Source organism: Neolamprologus multifasciatus, chromosome 18 (genome assembly GCF_963576455.1).
Source record: "Neolamprologus multifasciatus chromosome 18, fNeoMul1.2, whole genome shotgun sequence".
NCBI classification, from domain to species: Eukaryota; Metazoa; Chordata; class Actinopteri; order Cichliformes; family Cichlidae; genus Neolamprologus; species Neolamprologus multifasciatus.
This window is the reverse complement of record NC_140456.1, coordinates 8,844,499-8,863,313: the sequence shown is the minus strand read 5'-3', so window position 1 is coordinate 8,863,313 and position 18,815 is coordinate 8,844,499. Positions and strand designations below refer to the sequence as shown.

Sequence of the window (18,815 nt, the reverse complement as noted above, 5' to 3'; positions counted from 1 at the left end):
AGGTAGTACAAGCACACCTGAAAACACCGACCATTAACAGCTTTAAGCATGGTAAATGGGCGTAACCTCGTTAGTTCGCCGATTCATCTGTTGCAAGCATCCATGTTTCTATTATCCATTGACATTTTGTCTTAGCATTTGATTGGAAAATAACCTGGCACGGTAGCTGAAAAATCAAACCAAACAGTAATGAGAACACATTTCTGACTTCTCTCGAATAAGTGAAAAACACTTACCTTCAGACTGATTAGCTGATTCCAATTCAACTTCAGTGTTTCCCATGTCAGTCAGTCTTAGGGGAAAAGTGTTAAATTTGGATGTTTCATTTACTTTGAGATACTCCCGCATTAATTGGATGAGAAATTTGGAGTCTAGCAGAGTTAGCACGAATAGCATACGATCTTCAGATATAATCCAACCAACTGTGCATTTGACCTGATTGAACTCCATCCAGTTACCTCTGACTGCTTCTAAGTTGCACATCTTAACGGTCTGTAAATTGTCTCTGTTGTTCTTCCACCATCTCATCATCTCTATGTGCTGCAGCAAACTGGGACTGTGGCACAGAATAGTTGATGGTCATGTTGTTCTCCTGCTTTGCAGCTTTGTTTGAGTCTAAATTGCGTCTTAAACACGCACAACTAAGAAAAGCAGATCAATATTTTCTTCTTGTTGTTATTTAATGGTGGTTGGCAACCAGCGAAAGGAGCATTAACCGCCTCGATCAATATCTTCTATCCGCCATTGTTGTTTTGAAAGTGTGCGCCATACGTCACATTGTACGTCAGGTAAAGGTGTGGTGTCGACTATGGCTCTCCCATTGAGATGTGTAACAAGTGCTACACACACCTGTCGCATAAAACGCTTTAAAAACGTAACATTCGCTTTAAAAACACAACCCAACGCGCTAAACATGAACAAACAAAAACACCCGTGTTATATTATCATGTATATCCAGGACATCTCTTCTGAACCGAGACGAAGTGGTGCTACAAGGGAATTATTTCTATAGGAGAGTGCATTTAATAGCAGTCTGGCCTGCCACAAAATGCACCGCTAAATATACAGTTTCTGCTTGTCCCAGAATTTATTAAATTTGAGAGTGAAGTTGTAGGACTGATGCTGGTTAGTGGTGTAGGTTTCATGGATGTGACACCTGAACTTGTGTAAAATGACCACCAGAGCATATTCCGGGACTTCTGGTTAGTTCACTGGAGTTAGGCAGAGGTGTCTTAAAAGTACCACCTTATAAAAAATAAAATGAAGTTCCAGTATAAAAAAGAATAAGAAGAGAAAAAGCTACACCCTGCTAAATGCAGTAACTTTTAAACATTACTCTAAATGTAACATATAGAAAGGAAATCAGTCTAAGTATACGTTACCTAGTGTTAGGATGCCTGGGTCGTTGACCCAGGGTTTTTGAGTTTATTATATTATTTATAATTTCTAGTCTTTGGGTTTTCGTTAGAGTCATGTCTTATGGTTTGTCTCTGTGTAATCCTTAGTTGCTGTCTCCCCTGTCTGCTATATCCCCGTGTCCAGTCAGTGTCTGTGTCTGCCCTGGTCCCACATCTCTGTTCCCTCTGTTGTAGTGCCTACATGTGAGTCTGTGTCTTTTGTTCAGTCTGTGTTATGTGTTTCCTGTTTTACTTTGAAGGTCTCTGTCTTATCTCAGTGTGTTCAGTTTACGCTTCCTTGTCTCGTCAGTTCTGATTTGCCCCAGCTGTGTTTCCCTCCTGTTGTCCATTCCCTGATTGCTCCCTCTATGTATTTAAGCCCTGTGTTTCAGTTTGTCATTGTCGTGATCTACCCTTATTTTGCTGTGTGTTCTGTCTGTGTAAAGTTTACCTTGGAGTCTCAGTTTTGTTACTTTTTTGGAGTTCAGCATTAAAGCTGTATTTAAGTTCACCTTTGATTTCTGTGAGTCTGCATTTTGGGTCCTTCATATCACCACCCCTGCGTGCACACAGCAAGAAACTGTTCCTCTTTTTGCAGAGACAATTTTGCAGTTGCAAGCAAACATGACTAACCTCTCACCTATAAATGAGTCTATCTACTGTGTGTGTGTCTGTGGGTGTCAACATGAAATGCACTCAGTTTCTCCTCTCACTTCACCAGCTGAACCTTGTAACCTTTTTCACCAGGCAGAAGGCCAGCACGTACACATTTAAGATTATAACAAGCATTCAAAAGCATTTAAGATTATAGATTCAACTCAACAGTTTAGAGTGGTTATCACTGCACCTGTAATAAAGGCTAATTGGGTACCAATATGTTTAAACATCTGAATGCAATATCAATACTGTAAACTGTAGGATTAATGCAATGGTAATGATGATGATCATTAACAATAGCAGCAAAATATATCTCTAATCCTCACATGAGTTAATCAATAACAGGTGCTTTTACTGAGTGATGCTGATTTTTGTTTTGTAACCATGGTTGAACTTGTTATTAACTTGGTTATTATTACAGTATATGTTGTCTTTTATGGTGGTGCCACGTATTGCAATTGAAAGCCTGTAAGTTAGCCTGTAAAGAAAAACGAGTCATCCATTTATATTTTTTTCAATGTCCACGTAGAGAGTTTATCTTTAACCACATCAGTAATGAATAACTAACTGGGCTACGTGCGTGGGGTCAGTAGCACTTAAACTGTAAGAGTGACCTGGTGAAGGTAAATCCTCACTCTAAAAAATGTTTTGTTGGCTCAACTTAAAAAAATTGAGGTAACAATTTCCACTCAGCTTTTCTAAGTTACAAATTTTGCATATTATTAAGTAAATCCAGCAAGTAATTTTTAGGTTTGGCTAACTCAACTGGTTCAACAAACCAACATGATTTACTCTGACCTGTGAAAGCATAATTAAGTTTAAGCAACCTAATATTAATTTAGAATTTCTGGTAATATTGAGTTGACAAATTACATTAGTTGAGTTAATCTAACTTACTTTTTTACATATATCCTACTCACAATTATCCATGCAAACATAGCCATTGAAGTTATTCCAACTGATGAAACAGTTTATTGCATAACATTTTCGAAGTAATACACTTCTGTGTCATACAACATAAATCAAACATTACAGCAGCCCTTTAATTATAAATGAGTGGGCAAAAACAATAATGTATTTTAGTACAATTCCTCCACAAACAACCTCAGTAACAAAAGAAAATGTAGCATGTTTATTACCTGGACAAGGTGTGTTGAATCAGAAGCTAAAACATACCAATTCACTTCGTTTTTCTTACTCCACAATGGTGTCTACAACTTCTGATTAAGTGAACACACCAGCCAATCAACAGTGTTTAGTTATTAATAGAAAAAAGCAGAGCAGTGGGGCCTGATGACCGACTTTGAGAACCACTATAAAGATTTGTAAAGGTATATTAAATAAAGCGGCAAATATGTGTGTGTGTGTGTGTGTGTGTGTGTGTGTGTGTGTATATATATATATATATATATATATATATATACAGTGGGGCAAAAAAGTATTTAGTCAGCCACCGATTGTGCAAGTTCCCCCACTTAAAATGATGACAGAGGCCAGTAATTTGCACCAGAGGTACACTTCAACTGTGAGAGACAGAATGTGAAAAAAAAAATCCATGAATTCACATGGTAGGATTTGTAAAGAATTTATTCGTAAATCAGGGTGGAAAATAAGTATTTGGTCAATAACAAAAATACAACTCAATACTTTGTAACATAACCTTTGTTGGCAATAACAGAGGTCAAACGTTTACTATAGGTCTTTACCAGGTTTGCACACACAGTAGCTGGTATTTTGGCCCATTCCTCCATGCAGATCTTCTCAAGAGCAGTGATGTTTTGGGGCTGTCGCCGAGCAACACGGACCTTTCAACTCCCGCCACAGATTTTCTATGGGGTTGAGGTCTGGAGACTGGCTAGGCCACTCCAGGACTTTCAAATGCTTCTTACGGAGCCACTCCTTTGTTGCTCGGGCGGTGTGTTTTGGATCATTGTCATGTTGGAAGACCCAGCCTTGTTTCATCTTCAAAGTTCTCACTGATGGAAGGAGGTTTTGGCTCAAAATCTCACGATACTTGGCCCCATTCATTCTGTCCTTAACACGGATCAGTCGTCCTGTCCCCTTGGCAGAAAAAACAGCCCCATAGCATGATGTTTCCACCCCCATGCTTCACAGTAGGTATGGTGTTCTTGGGATGCAACTCAGTATTCTTCTTCCTCCAACACGACGAGTTGAGTTTATACCAAAAAGTTCTACTTTGGTTTCATCTGACCACATGACATTCTCCCAATCCTCTGCTGTATCATCCATGTGCTCTCTGGCAAACTTCAGACGGGCCTGGACATGCACTGGCTTCAGCAGCGGAACACGTCTGGCACTGCGGGATTTGATTCCCTGCCGTTGTAGTGTGTTACTGATGGTGACCTTTGTTACTTGGTCCCAGCTCTCTGCAGGTCATTCACCAGGTCCCCCCGTGTGGTTCTGGGATCTTTGCTCACCGTTCTCATGATCATTTTGACCCCACGGGATGAGATCTTGCGTGGAGCCCCAGATCGAGGGAGATTATCAGTGGTCTTGTATGTCTTCCATTTTCTGATGATTGCTCCCACAGTTGATTTTTTCACACCAAGCTGCTTGCCTATTGTAGATTCACTCTACCCAGTCTGGTGCAGGTCTACAATTCTTTTCCTGGTGTCCTTCTAAAGCTCTTTGGTCTTGGCCATGGCGGAGTTGGAGTCTGACTGGTTGAGGCTGTGGACAGGTGTCTTTTATACAGATGATGAGGTCAAACAGGTGCCATTCATACAGGTAACGAGTGGGGGACAGAAAAGCTTCTTACAGAAGACGTTACAGGTCTGTGAGAGCCAGGGATTTTCCTTGTTTGAGGTGACCAAATATTTATTTTCCACCCTGATTTACGAATAAATTCTTTACAAATCCTACCATGTGAATTCATGGATTTTTTTTCACATTCTGTCTCTCACAGTTGAAGTGTACCTCTGGTGCAAATTACTGACCTCTGTCATCATTTTAAGTGGGGGAACTTGCACAATCGGTGGCTGACTAAATACTTTTTTGCCCCACTGTATATATATATATATACCGTAATTATCAGGCTATAAGCCGCTACTTTTTGCACAAGCTTTGAACCCTGCGGCTTTTAGTCATGTGTGGCTTTTCTATGGATTGTCCATGATTTTTGTCATATCGTAAGACGATTTGTTTTGTTTGTTCCGCTGTTGTACGGCACTACGTTGCCTGGCGGAAGGATCGGGGTTCAAGAGTAGTATGTTGGTCACATGTTCGTCCGCCAGTCAACGTAGTGCCATACAAAGTAGCGCGAAAAACAAACTTCAAAGTAGCGCTACGCGTTCAGTGGGAGGCGTGGATGATGAGCGGCGATAAACTTGCGAAAAGCAAGTTAGGCCCAACTCCACCAGTGGATTCTGACAGTGTGAAAACATCCATGATCACCAACGGATTTCGAAGGGCTGGACTGCTGCATGATGGAGAGCAGGACACCGCCACGGCCCTTCTGAGGGTGTTCGACTCTGACACTGACAACAAGGATTTCTTTGGTTTTGAAAGTGACAACGAAGGAGAGAAGCGAAGAGTGGATGAGGAAGCCATCCTGAGCCTGTTCGTTTCCGACACTGGAGAAGAGGACTTTGGTGGTTTTAGTGTGCAGGAAGAAGAGAAAGACGGTGGTGAATGACTGACTTTTCTTCTTGTTAAAGCCATGTCACTGCACCTGAGCCTAAAAGGTAGGCCGAATCTATTTTTCTGGTGTGCTGTAGGTTATTGTTATGTACTACATTTGTTACTCATTTATGAAGCACAGTACATGTTTCGTACTTGTAATTACCGGTACATGTACATATACCTAAAAAGTTATGCAAATATGTGCCCATAACTTGTTTTTCAAAATATTAATAAAAGGGGTGTGTCTCCAAACAGCCACCTCTTTCCTGACAATTCGCTTTGTGCATATTCTCTTACATATGATAAGTCAACATTGAAACACCTGCGGCTTTTAGTCAGGTGCAGCTAATATTCAGGTGCGCTTTGTAGTCCGGGAAATATGGTATATATATATATATATATATATATATATATATATATATATATATATATGTGTGTGTGTATATATATATGTGTGTATATGTATATATATATATATATATATATTCTTCCAAATAACAATAATTTTAAATCACACCCTTCTAAAATACCTCAGAAAACTAACATTGCAACGTAAGGCAATTTGTTTTTGCAAATCTGCTTATTATTAAACATTAACTTTAATCTATCAACTTGGTAAATATCACAGAATCACAGAATGTTCTTTACTTGTTTGGGGTAGCTCAGATTGAGAGCGTATATAAGTCCCATCATTAAGGCACATGCTCTGGGCACATCAAGGTCTTCCAGGACAGCTGTCAATCACTATTTTAGCGACGGCTGGAAGAGACACTGCTGCACGTCTGGTGACTACGATCTTTACCACTTCTTCTGAGAACTGTTCTTCACCATCCTGGCAAGTAGGTTACAAAGAAACATGTCGGTATTTTATGTGCTATTTAAAAATATAACACAAAACAATGTGAGATTTACCTACCAGCTGTTCTCTGAAGAGATCCTCTTCTTTCTCTTTCAAATACACCATCAGGCAACGGATTGCGACCTCTCTTCTTGTTTCCACCGAACTCTGGAGAATAAAACAAGTTTACTAGGCGAAAAGTCAAACATATTACATTTATAGGACTAGCGTTTTGCTAATTATTGATTTAATTTTTGTTTTTAACAAATAAACAATTTAATTTTTATAACTTGCATTAAATCTGTTACATACTGCCCTGCTTTCAATGCACCCTTTGCTAGCAGTAGGATAAGGTGAGTGAAAGTAAATGTAACCTAGATTTGGAGACTATTTCAAACAGTTTTTGTTGAGTTCTAAGGACTATAAAAGACTACAAAGACTTATCGAGGCTTTTGAGTTAACAAGTTATTTTAAGTATAAAACCTTCTCTAAACACTACAATGAAACACTGAAAAGATGAATCCAAAATTCAAAAAAATAAAATAATAAATCTACACACTGTAGTCCAAAATTGTGGACTTTGTGTCATATCCAAATGTGTGAGAGAATTTTCTTTTTAATTATTTGAAGACCACTGTTGACATGCCACAATCCCACACTTCACATTATGCTTACAATTACAGAAGGTAACGAAAGCAAGTCTTGTGTGCACACACAATTTTGTTTTTTCTTGCTAGGTCAACTAACTTTAACCTCAGGCATATTTCACATTTGAGCTTAAAATATCAATACATTTGATAGAAATACTTTTACTCACATAAATACTCTGGCATAAATTCACCACATTTCACTCTGTCAGTAATTAGTTATCTCACCCAAGACCGTCGAAACACAAATTTACTCTGACACCATGATAAAAATGCAGGCAGCTGCTGACTGGTTAATTTGAACATATACAGGTTCAAATTGAACATGCTCTGCTGTCTGCAAGGTCTATCTGCTAACCAAATGCACCCTGACAAGTGACAAATTTTAAGTATAAGTGGAAAAATTGACAATGTACTCTGTATTTACGAGGAACGTTTGCTAGCTAAAAGAAAGCTAGCTAACAACTTTAACTTTAGCAATTTACTATGCTAAACTATGATTAAAACCATCAAATTTAAAGTGTACTTAATTTACTTGTAATTAATCTATTTTGAAATTCAATGCTTAGTTAACTCACCGAACACAGTCTAGGGGAAACACACCTCTACTCCCACAAAGTGATAAGAATGCAGACAACTGCTACGCCTGTGATGATACGAACATATGCTACGGGGTTACCCTCTGCTGTATGCATGGTCTCATACACACCTATGGCTAACCAAAGTAACCACCAGAGTGACAGATTTAATTGACAGATTTCATTAACAACAGGAAAAAATACAAACGCTCTTTTATACTTTTATAGAGTAACAACTAGCATAACACAGAGTGTCAATTCACATCATGTAGCTGCCATTGTCAGACTAAACTTAAGCAGTAAATTGCTGTAACTAGTACATATTTATAAAAGACTATAAAACAAGAAACTTACCAGGTAGTGGTGCCAACCTCTGTTTTTTTCCGTTTCTTCTTTTTTTATGGCAGTTGTAATTATTTTTTCGTTATGGTCCAGTTATGGGATGTTCAAAAATGAAGGATGTTCAAACTCATTTTTACATGTTACACAAACTTAATATTTTCTGTTGTTGATTGATGACAACAAGTTCTACCTACAAACACCATGAATATTTTTTAGAGTGTAAGAGCGCTACTGAGGGCAGTTATGTGTCTCAGACTTTTACTGTGATCAAGTTTGTGTCATGACTTAAGGCCCGAGGAAGCGTTTCTGGCTGTTTTTCCAAAAATATTTTGTCCTTTTTTTTTTTTTTTTTAATTTCTATTTTTGAAGTTGCATTTCCAGTTTAGAGAGCTCCAGTTTTTTACACAGCTCTTTCCTCCTTTTCAGGGACTCAACAACCCTCTATTGCTTATTTGCAGTCAGCTTCTGTTAACACTTGTGTCCTTGTAAGTTTTATTAAAATTACTTTTATTTCATTTTGACTGTGCATTGATGTCCTTGGATTATCTCTTCTCTCCTAATCTTATTGTCAGGTGTTTAGGTTTAATGAGGGTAATTACATTTTTTTTAAGTGTGAACCAGAAAGTGGCTGAAGATAGCACACTGAAATGAATTTTCAGATACTAGTATGGCTGAAAAGAGGAATTAAACTGACTAAAATAGGTAATTCCTCAATTGACTGTATATTTGTACTAAATATAGAAAATTATGTTAATTGAAATTATATTAAAAAAGAAAATCGATTTTATTAACTCCACAAAAATCATTTCGATATGAAGCATGGGAGAGTTTCTAGTGTAAAGTTTTTATACTGATATGGGTTGGGCAACAGTTACTCAAATTTAACCAAAATTAGCACATTGAAACTTTCCCTGGTGTTCTAGCAAATCCTATTAAACACATTTGTTAGCCAGATAATATATTAGATACAGGGCTTGCAAAATCGCTAGCCCGACGTCCCGGGGCTAGCGATTTTTCCAATCGGGCTACCAAAATCTATCTCAGCCCTGCCCATCGGGCTATCATAGGAAGGAAAAATGTATGTCGATGCTTTTGCATTCTTTCAGAAATGTAGCTGGGTAATTATGTCATTGGCATCGGTGAGCCACTGTCAATATGTGACATATTGAAATTGCGTTTGAATTTGCGCTTGTTTTTTGCTTTCACTTTGCAATCGCGCGAACTGTGTGTAGAGAGCGACAGTACTGATTGGTGAGTGACGATAATTTGCGCACCAATTCCTCTGACATCGTCTTATCAATCGTTAGCTTACTATGCAAACATGACAAGTGAAATCTCCCGCAGCAAGCTTATCATGTGAGAGGCTGATCGCACAGAGAATCGCTGAGCGTTATGCGAGTGCGTGTGTAAAAGCAGCAGGATATATATTTTAGTTCTGCTGAGCCAAATAAGACAGGTCAGGGTGAAGAAGTGACAGCCAAAGAAAAGCTTACCACAAAACGGAAAAGTTATGACAAATCAGACTATAAGGCAAAAATAAAGTGCAGCTTTATGGTTTCATGGACAAAAGAATTTCTGTGGCTGCAATATGACGAGCTAAATGACCAGGGGTGCACATAAGTGGTCCGCAGGTGCGCATTCGCTCAAGATAAGAAGTTGCAACGCGTGTTTGTGTACATAGGATTTTCTGGAGGAGGACAGACATTTGTTTAGAACTCTTAAAGATGTTGAAGAAGCAAGCTCCTTTAAGCAATTACTTTGGTGTTCCTCCACCTCCAAAGAAATGTCAGAAGGAGTCTGAACCACAAAAGAAGCGCGTGGTTGCAGGAGGTGAGCTAGCTTAAAACAAATGATGAACGCACAGAGATGTGGTGCAGAATGTGCAGTGAAAATACCACTTTAGCAGACAAAAACAGTGACTTTTTATATGGACGCAAATGCGCGTTGCAACTTCTTATCTGATGCGCGTCTTTTAATTTGACAGCAAATGCGCACATGCGGACCACTTATGTGCACCCGTGTAAATAACATCATGTTCTGCCGGGTGTGTTGTTGGTTTTGCCTCGATTTCTGACTCGACAAGCGCCTTTGTTACTGGGACCAGTCATTTTAAGAAAGGCCCCCATTAGAACCCATGAGAAATGCAAGAAATGCATTATTGCTCAGTCTGCAATATCTTTCCCAAAACAAACACCAATTGAAATTTTGCGAGCCCTGCAGATATGTAACTTTGTAGTTTCTTGACAATATTTTCATTTTTTTTTTTAATTTTAACCCATTGAATGAATATGTTATACATATTTGTTTGTAGTGAGACCACTTTATCCTGCAAGATTACCCAATACTGTCACATAGACAGGAGCAGGTGAATTCAGTAACACTCAGAAAGGCAGTACTGTGTGTTTATTTACATTAAATGAGTAAAATACAACAAGATGGAAGTGTGTAAGGGGCTTGGTGCTCCAAGGGAGCTGCAAGGGGTCCAATATTTACAGTGCTCTCAATAACAACTCAGGATCACCACACAAAGAGAGGGGCCCAAAACCTGTGCACAGAGAGAGAGAGGAAGGTCAGGCAATCCACAATTAAGTACGATGTCGCACAAGCGCAAGTGCCTTAAATAGCAGTTTCGTCAGCCAGGCGATCAGGAACAGGTGGAACCTCAGAGGTACACACAATCAAGGGTCCTAAGGCATCCTAAAACAAAGGTGAGGGAAGAGAGAGCAGGATAACCAAGGCCCCTGACAATACAGTACACACTGAATTTATCTCAAGGTTTTTGTAGATATTTTCATACTAAATTTTATATGTAAATACTGAATGAAGATCACTTCATGTCAACAAAACAGTTCAGTTCAGTTTGTTTATCTAAGTTCAGTCCACTTCTGCTATTTATCAGAAAGTAGACGACTGTGAAAAAAACACTCATCTCATGCTGATTTAGTTGTTATGTCATGTGACTAAGTTGCACTGTCAGCTGTTAGTGACAGTAACAGAGGTGAAAAAACTACATGAATAAAATTAGTGATGTGTGTTGGAAGGAAAAAATTTTCTGGAACAAGAAGCAGAAGAAAGAAACCAAGGAAGAAGGAAATCTCTCAGACAGACCCAAACCCCCAGCACAGAGCTAGAGATCACTGTCACAGTTCTTCCAGTGAGCCAAAGATCTCCAGGTATCCTATATAGTGGTGAAAGGAATCAGAATCACGTTTATTAGGAATTTCGTTGGTGTCTCTCAAGCACAACAATGTAAACCCATTGAAGTTGAAGTAATGTTTCATTGAAGTAATGGAGACCAATTGAAGTAATGTTTCAGTCATGACTGAATCCAGTTCTTCAGCTGTGATCATAGCTGTTAAATTAGCACACTGATCTTCCATACTAGAGATGGGAACTGAGAACCGGTTCTTGTAGCAAACCGGTGCCCAGTAGTTCAGTTCCTTGTGATCATTAGTCTGTCTGCCCATCAGTCCTGCTTATTGGTTCCAGATTCGCTACAATCAGCTGATTTCAGGAAAATAGCAGTGCAGTCCACAGCGTGGATATGGAGTTCTTTTAGTCTTGGATCTATTTAATGTATTTGTTGCTTTCAATTGCTGTCACGTTTTTGTGTTAAGTACTGTTTCACCTGTGTGACACTTTTGTTTTGTGTCCCCCTCACTGACTTTGTTAATCTTCGTCTTGCTCATCAACCTTCTTCAATGGGTTGTTTTAGAGGTCACATTTGCCTATTTCTGGAGTCCTTGCAAGTGGGTTAATGTGTTAGTGCATCCTTTTCTTAATTAAATCATTGCATCAGGCAAGGTGTATGACACTTTTGAATGCACACTGGATTTATGCCTCTCAAAACTGACTTACTGAAGTGAGATTTCTAACTTGATCTTCCATCTACTGTCTCCTTACAACAGGTAGTCTGACAGAGAGGCGTTTCAAAATAATACACATTTTTTTTCTTTCAGAAAAGATGTCTTCCCAAGTCAGACTGAGGCTGCTACCAAGAGCCAGGTGCCTGTATGATGAACCCATTAAGGTGAAGGTGGAAGGGTTGAGGTCCAGACAGGCGGTCACCATGAGAGCCAGATTAACTGACGAGAAGGGAGTGGTGTTCAGCTCCTCGGCCACCTACAGGGCTGATGGCAGTGGGGAGATCGACCTGAACAGAGATCCCTCACTTGGTGGGACCTACGTTGGAGTAGAACCTATGGGTCTCATGTGGTCCATGAGGCCAGACACCATGCACAAAAAGTTTAAAAAGATAAAGTCTCTGGAGCCTCAGTTGGTGAATTTTTCTGTGCACGAGGAGGAAGGCAGGATACTGGCAGAAGAGACAAATGAGAGGGTTCTGATTGGAGATGGGGTCAGTCGGGTTCCTGTCAAAGAGGGGAACATTAGTGGAGTCCTGTTCACTCCTCCAGGTACTGCAGTTGTTTCAAGCTTTCGCTCTGTATTTTAATTAAATGACAGCCCGATGAGTGTTTCAGAACAAATACAATTGTAATGGTCCTGGGTCTTTGACCCAATGTTTTGGGTTTCTTGTGGATTTATGATTGTTTCCTTTGCTGTAAGAAATGATTTTAGCTTTTTACAGTGTATCCCTGAGTTTAGTTCTTTTTACCCTGAGTTTATCTTTAATCCTGGTTCATAATTTCTTGTTTGTTATTGTTAGGTTCCTTTTTCCTCCTTGTCTTGTCCCTTATTTACCTATCGTTTCAGTAGTCTCTCTTTATCCCATCTGTCTTTGTCAAGTTTATGTGTATTGGTCTTTGTCTCTGTTTGTTTCCTCATCTCTGTGATATATCTTCCTCTGTCCATCACTCGAGCTCACTCTCTTTTAGCTCTGTCATGTCTGCTGTCATCAAGTTGTGTGACTTAGGCTATGTCTCAGTTCAGAGGATGCATCCTTTGGAGGCCGAATTTGTAGGCCGATTACATCACAGCGACGCAATGAAGGCTGTCCCAAATCGAAGGCTTTTTCCAAATGCGGCCGACAAATGCATCCTTCATTTCCCCGAATTTGAAGGATGGGTTGGGTGTATCCTTCGTGGCCTAATCTATCCCAGAATTCATAGCGCATAACAGCAAGTTCCCATTTCCAACAATGGTGGCACCTGTGTAGCTGTAATATTATTACTATTACTCTTTGCAATACTGTATTAATTAAATTAGTATTTATAACATTTTTATAATAATATAAAAGTAATTTTCAAATGGGGCAATGGCAGAGGAGCACGGCTAAAGAGTTTGAAATATTACTCTTTCTGGGTCACAAAATAAACTTTTAACATATTTTCAAGCGAGAACTTCAAATATCTGCTCGGTTTATCAAGACATCACATATTTGCAAAAGTGCTCCGATGTTTTCAGAGACGTCTGTTACCCACCAGCTCGATAGCTGAGTCAAGGCTCACTAAAGCCGGCGAGAACACTGAACTCCCAGCACAATCGTTTCAGACCCTGTGTCTTCTGCTACTCAGGTTAAACATGATATATAAGTCAGTTAGATAACTTAATGTTATTGTTTGGCTTTTTTCAGTATTTTATTTGTTCCCAAGTAAATCTGTTCGGCTGAGATTAACGTTACAGTTTTCATACAGCTGAATAAACGTCAAACAGAAAACTGATTAAATAGAAGTTTGAGATGGTAGAGAATTTACTCTAATATCATTGTTATATTTTATATAGCAAGGAGCAGACTGCTGAGTTTATTAAGCTTCACCGAGACAGCAGTGGCACAAATCTGAAGGCTAGACCATCCCACTTCACAGCCTCGCATTTCCAGCCTTCTCAGTCTTCAGAGGACCCGGCCCACGTAGACCATGAAGGCCGGGTCCTCCAAAGGATGCAGCCCCTGAATTGAGACACAGCTGTAGTCGCATCTCAATGTGTTTTCAGTTGTATTTAGATAGTCATTGTCTCATGTGCTTGGTGTTCAGTTTTGCTTCCACTGTCTAATCATTTAGATTATGCCCAGTGTTGTTTCCCAGGTGTTCCCGCTTGTTATCCTGTGTATTTAGGTCCTCAGTTTCCTTTGTTCGTTGTCACGTCATCAGTTTTCATTTCAGTCCATCTGTCAACTAGTTTAAAGTTCAAAGGGTGTCAAGCTTTTATTCAGTTATGGCTGTAACCGCTGTCTTTCTATTGTTCTTTTATTTAGTCACACAATAGAGTGACAAAGATTAGATCTTAAGGAAAACTAGAAATTAAAAATGAAAAACTTTTTTTTTTCATTGACAGAAGAAAATTTTGTGTCTACTATGTTCTAGGAGAAGGTCTGTTTCCCGCTGTCTTGGATATGTCTACATTGAGATCTGAGACAAGAGCCAGTCTACTGGCTAACAAAGGCTTTGTCGTCCTCTCTATATGTGTAGTCGAAGCCAAATCTGAAAATATGCAAAAGATTCATCTGGACCACTTTAAGGAAGCAATGTATTTCTTAAAACAGCAACCTAAGGTGAGTTATTTTAATGAGCACTCGTAAGGACTGAAGAAGTTTTGCCTTTTCCAGAAACATGTATTTGTTTCATTTTTGTGGACCCTGAAATTCAGCTGCTGGATTCCTCCAGCTAATAGGGTCCCCAATGCTCTTAATAAGGAAAAAACAAAATAAAACAGTCACATTCTGAGAACGTTTCTCATTTTCTTTTGTTTAGAGATTTGGATAAGTGAATTAGTTTCTCCAAACATAAAGCTGCAGCCAGCCCAGCACAGAACCCAAATATGGGGAATTGGTCTGGCTAAGCTAACAATAAAATCAACCTACCTGTTTCTCAAAATCTCAGTAATTATTTACTATAATCTTGTTAGGTGAACTTAAAACAATTTCATTTTTTTCTACAAAAATCAAGTTTACTACAGTAGATCAGCTTAATTGGTATCTAAAAGGATAAAATCAAGATACATAGCAAAAATAACTATGAACTTTATTGTTTTATTTAATTAAATATGATAATTTAAAGAATATCACATACAAAATATATTATTGTGAATGTTTGACTCTTTTATTTCTAAATGAACCCTTTCATCCATAGTGGTCATTACAGTGAACAGCTATTCAAAGGCAGTTTTCTTGTATTTGTGTCAGTGTTGTTGGTATACTTGCACATAAGCCACTACATTGGACACTGATGTGTCACTCCATACCCTGCCACCCACTGGTCGTTTAATGTTACTATAGATATATGATGTGTTTCATTGTAATTATTGTTATTTAACCCTGTCATGCATGACAGGGTTAAATGACATTTTTTCTCAAATATTTGTATTCATTTTTTTATGCCTAAAGATGAATAGAAACACTCAAGAAAAAAATCCTGATTGAGGTTGTCATAATTTATGCATGAAAGGGTTAATTTTGCCATCAAAGGTTTGTCTTCACTAGCAATAATGCCTTATCCATTTCATTTGCAGGGATGATGAATACACTCTCAAAGTGCATAAAAGGTTTAACAAATGAAGTCAGTCCTAAGCTCGAAGTGTTTCTATAAATTTTATCAGCTTTAGTTTGTGTTATTTCACAGGTGGGCAGTAAAGGAGTTGGTATAGTAGCAAGATCAAAGGCAGCAGACCTTGCACTCTCACTTGCTACCTTTGTGCCAGGTGTCGAGGCTGCAGTATGCATCAATGGCTGCAGTGCCAATGTGGGGATTCCTCTCTATTACAAGAAACAGAAGATTCTCTCACCATTAGGGTATGACTGCAGTAAGTGGGTTCCCACTGAGTCAGGTGCCAGTATTGGAAAGTATGTTTGTGAAGACCCGCTAGCAGAGAAGAACAAGGGCAGCCTCATCCCCATTGAACGAGCAAAGGCTCATTTCCTCTTTGTGGCTGGAGAGGATGACCTCTGCTGGGACAGCAAGGCATACATGGACCAGATGGTGGAGAGACTGAAGCGTCATATAAAGGAGAACTTTGAGAGTGTGTCTTACCCTGGAGCTGGACACTTGCTGGAGCCACCTTATGAACCCTTCTGCCCTTCTGCTGCACATGGAGTTCTTAGGTATTTATCCTCGTGGGGAGGTGAACCCAAGGCACACGCAGCAGCTGAGGTCCACCTGTGGAAGAAGATCCAGGAGTTCTTCAGAACTCACCTGAGTTGTGATGCTGGACAGACTAAAGCCAAGTTATAAAAGAACAAAATAATTATAAAAACTGAGTAACAGAAAAATAAATAACATCAAATTAATTTACGACAACTTGTTAAAAATGTGTGATTCGTAGAAGAGCCATGATTTGTATGAGTATCTTCCCACTTATCTTTCAAGCTTCACTGTTTCTCTGTGTTTGCCTCAGTTTGTCCCTCCCTCAGCTGTCAATTTGTTTGTTCCTTCACTAAGTATCCTCACGTCTCTTCCTGTTGTTGTTGTTAACGGTTTTATTCTTCACAGGCTTTTGTTTGGACTTTTCTGGAGCATCATTTGTAGATTTGTCTGCTTTCCCTGTGCACTATTCTTGAAAGCAGGTTCAACAAGCTCCGAGTCCAACAATTAACTCCGAGTTACTTAACTCAGCATTAATTCTGTTTACTCTGCATCTGACTATAAGCAGTAGACTTTGATGTAAAACATGCAAATATTGCTCTAAATGAATCAAAAAGGGGGTCGGGAGGGGATAAAATTCCTATAAGGTGAGATGTTATTTCAAAGAAAATGGTGCCCTCCCTGTACAACTGTTATTTTTAGTTGTGATTCTGTCTGCAGGTTTTGTATTTGTTATAATGTTACAAGTGGCTCTGGCTTGAAAAAAGTAAGATCTAGATCAACTTTTTTACTTCCAGGAGGTGGAAACAGAAAAAAAGATCAGTAAATTATTGGTGTATCCTTGGTTGAGTCATCAGAAGGTTTGAAGTCCATCAGCTAGGGAACCTGCTTACCATGTGCAGACAGAACCCAGGTCAGGTCTTTAGATACATGGGTCTGTATAATAAACACACTTGTCAATAGAAAATTGTACTTAGTAGTCAGTATAATCTTTTAATAATATAAGTTTGCATATGGTAGTGATAGGATGTGTGATCCTTAATAGTCTGCAAAGGCTTTCTGTGCATTCCAGAGTGCTCTGGCATTCACACCCACATCCTGGGAGCATGGGAGAGGTCTCTTGACAACACTAGTTGTATCCAGATAGTAGTTAAATACTTTCCGCAATATGATTTTTTTAAAGTCCTTTGCATCAAAAATGTTAAAACATTAAAATTACTTTCTTTGTTTAAAAGACATCCAGTTTAAGGTCAAGTTTATATATACATATAGCAGATTTCCAACAGTCCATGCTGCACAAAGTGCTAACAATGTAAAATGCCACTAAAATGAATAAAATGCACAACAATGATGAAGGAAAATCTAAAATAGGAAAAAATACAGTGCCACTAAATATACTTTATTTAAGAAAGAAAATTCAGCAATTGTTGCAAGAAGACCTAGAATTTCAATTACCTTTAGTCTAAATCTGTCAGAGGCACATATAAGACTTCTCTAGAAACATGTTTGATTTGCAGAAACAGATAAAAGGAATCAGCTTTCCTGACCTTCTGTTCCTACAGTATAATGGTTAAAATCATGAAAGGCCAAAATAAGTAAATATTCAGAATTGAAGACATTTCTCCTCATTCTTACTTCCTTATCATTTTCTTGCTTTCCTTGCTTCCATCATCATCACATCTAACAACTTCTTGCTCACTATCTGCATCACAAACAGACCATATATAAGAATGAAGAATATTGGTCTGATCTTAAGCTGCTTAAAGCCTCATACCACTTTCCACCTTTAATGGCACAAACCACATCGGGGTGGGAGGTGTGGGATGTGGGGTTTGTAGGCTCAAAAGTCATGTCACACTGTAATTTGACAGTGTGACATGGAATGATAGGATGTCCCTGGCACAGCAACTTTTGTCATGTTGACCTGGCTGCACTCACCCTCTTTTTAACCTCTTAAGCCTCAACGCCCCCTGATATGGGGGCAAAAAGCAGGAGATCAGGTAGGCTTGGGCCTTAAGAGGCTAATGGTGTGAAGAAGATCACTTACTGGTACCTCTCAACTTCACCTACAAGTGTAGGCTCTTTTCAAAAATAATGAAAAAAACAAAAACCTGAGTGTTTTGTACCATTGTACGATCAATGTAAGCTGAATAAATCTGTCCAAAGAGCTTCCTGTTGTTGTTATTATATAATATATATATATAATGTGTTAAGCAAACACATTGCCAGTCTCCCTCATTGCATTGTTCCTTTTGTTCTTCCAATGTTGTTCTTCCAATCATAAGGCTCTAATGACAGTTGTTTTCTGATGACATATGAGAAATATGTGAGTCACAGCTTCTTTATTTGTCCTTCCAGTCACATTGCTGGCTTGATTTCATCCATGATCTATTAACTGATCTTACTCTTGACCATTCCTATTTCATTGCTTTGCACGTAGAAGTTGGTGCAATTTTAGTTTTCATTAGTTCACTTTCACTGTGTGTAAACTTTACCTTTCACTCTTGCTGCTATCCTTTGCCCACAAATCACACCTATTAGTGAGTTAATCAGTAACAGGTGCTGTTGTTGAGTGATGCTGATTTTGTGTTGTAACCATGGTTAGAACTTGTTATTAACTTGGTTATTATTATGTCCTTGAAATACAAAATTTTGGAAACAGACATGGAAAAATATAAATAGATGATCCAAAATGCTTTACATTACATTCAATTTCAAAGCGTGGCAAGTAGTAATAT

The 18,815-nt window shown here is 38.8% G+C and overlaps 2 protein-coding genes across 6 annotated transcripts in view; both read left to right on the top strand.

Moving 5' to 3' along the window:
* The first annotated feature begins 6,426 nt into the window (after positions 1 to 6,426).
* On the top strand, positions 6,427 to 18,245 carry LOC146497300 (acyl-coenzyme A thioesterase 2, mitochondrial-like). 3 transcript variants are annotated; one of them, XM_085141776.1, is made up of 5 exons: positions 6,442 to 6,535; positions 8,528 to 8,586; positions 12,061 to 12,516; positions 14,365 to 14,552; positions 15,619 to 18,245. In XM_085141776.1, exons 3-5 carry the CDS (start codon positions 12,066 to 12,068, stop codon positions 16,225 to 16,227), a joined length of 1,248 nt encoding a protein of 415 aa, XP_084997902.1. In that variant the 5' UTR covers positions 6,442 to 6,535; positions 8,528 to 8,586; positions 12,061 to 12,065; the 3' UTR covers positions 16,228 to 18,245. The 3 variants fall into 3 exon arrangements, with proteins under 3 accessions (XP_084997901.1, XP_084997903.1, XP_084997902.1); XM_085141775.1 differs by lacking the exon at positions 8,528 to 8,586 and having other exon boundaries at positions 6,427 to 6,535; XM_085141777.1 differs by lacking the exon at positions 8,528 to 8,586 and having other exon boundaries at positions 6,440 to 6,531.
* LOC146497297 (acyl-coenzyme A thioesterase 2, mitochondrial-like) overlaps positions 6,427 to 18,815 on the top strand; it is a 35,185-nt gene continuing 22,796 nt past the window's right edge. For all 3 annotated transcript variants that reach the window (XM_085141758.1, XM_085141757.1, XM_085141753.1), the window contains exon 1: positions 6,427 to 6,528. The gene's annotated coding sequence lies outside the window, so the exon portion shown is untranslated. The remainder of the gene's footprint in view (positions 6,529 to 18,815) is intronic.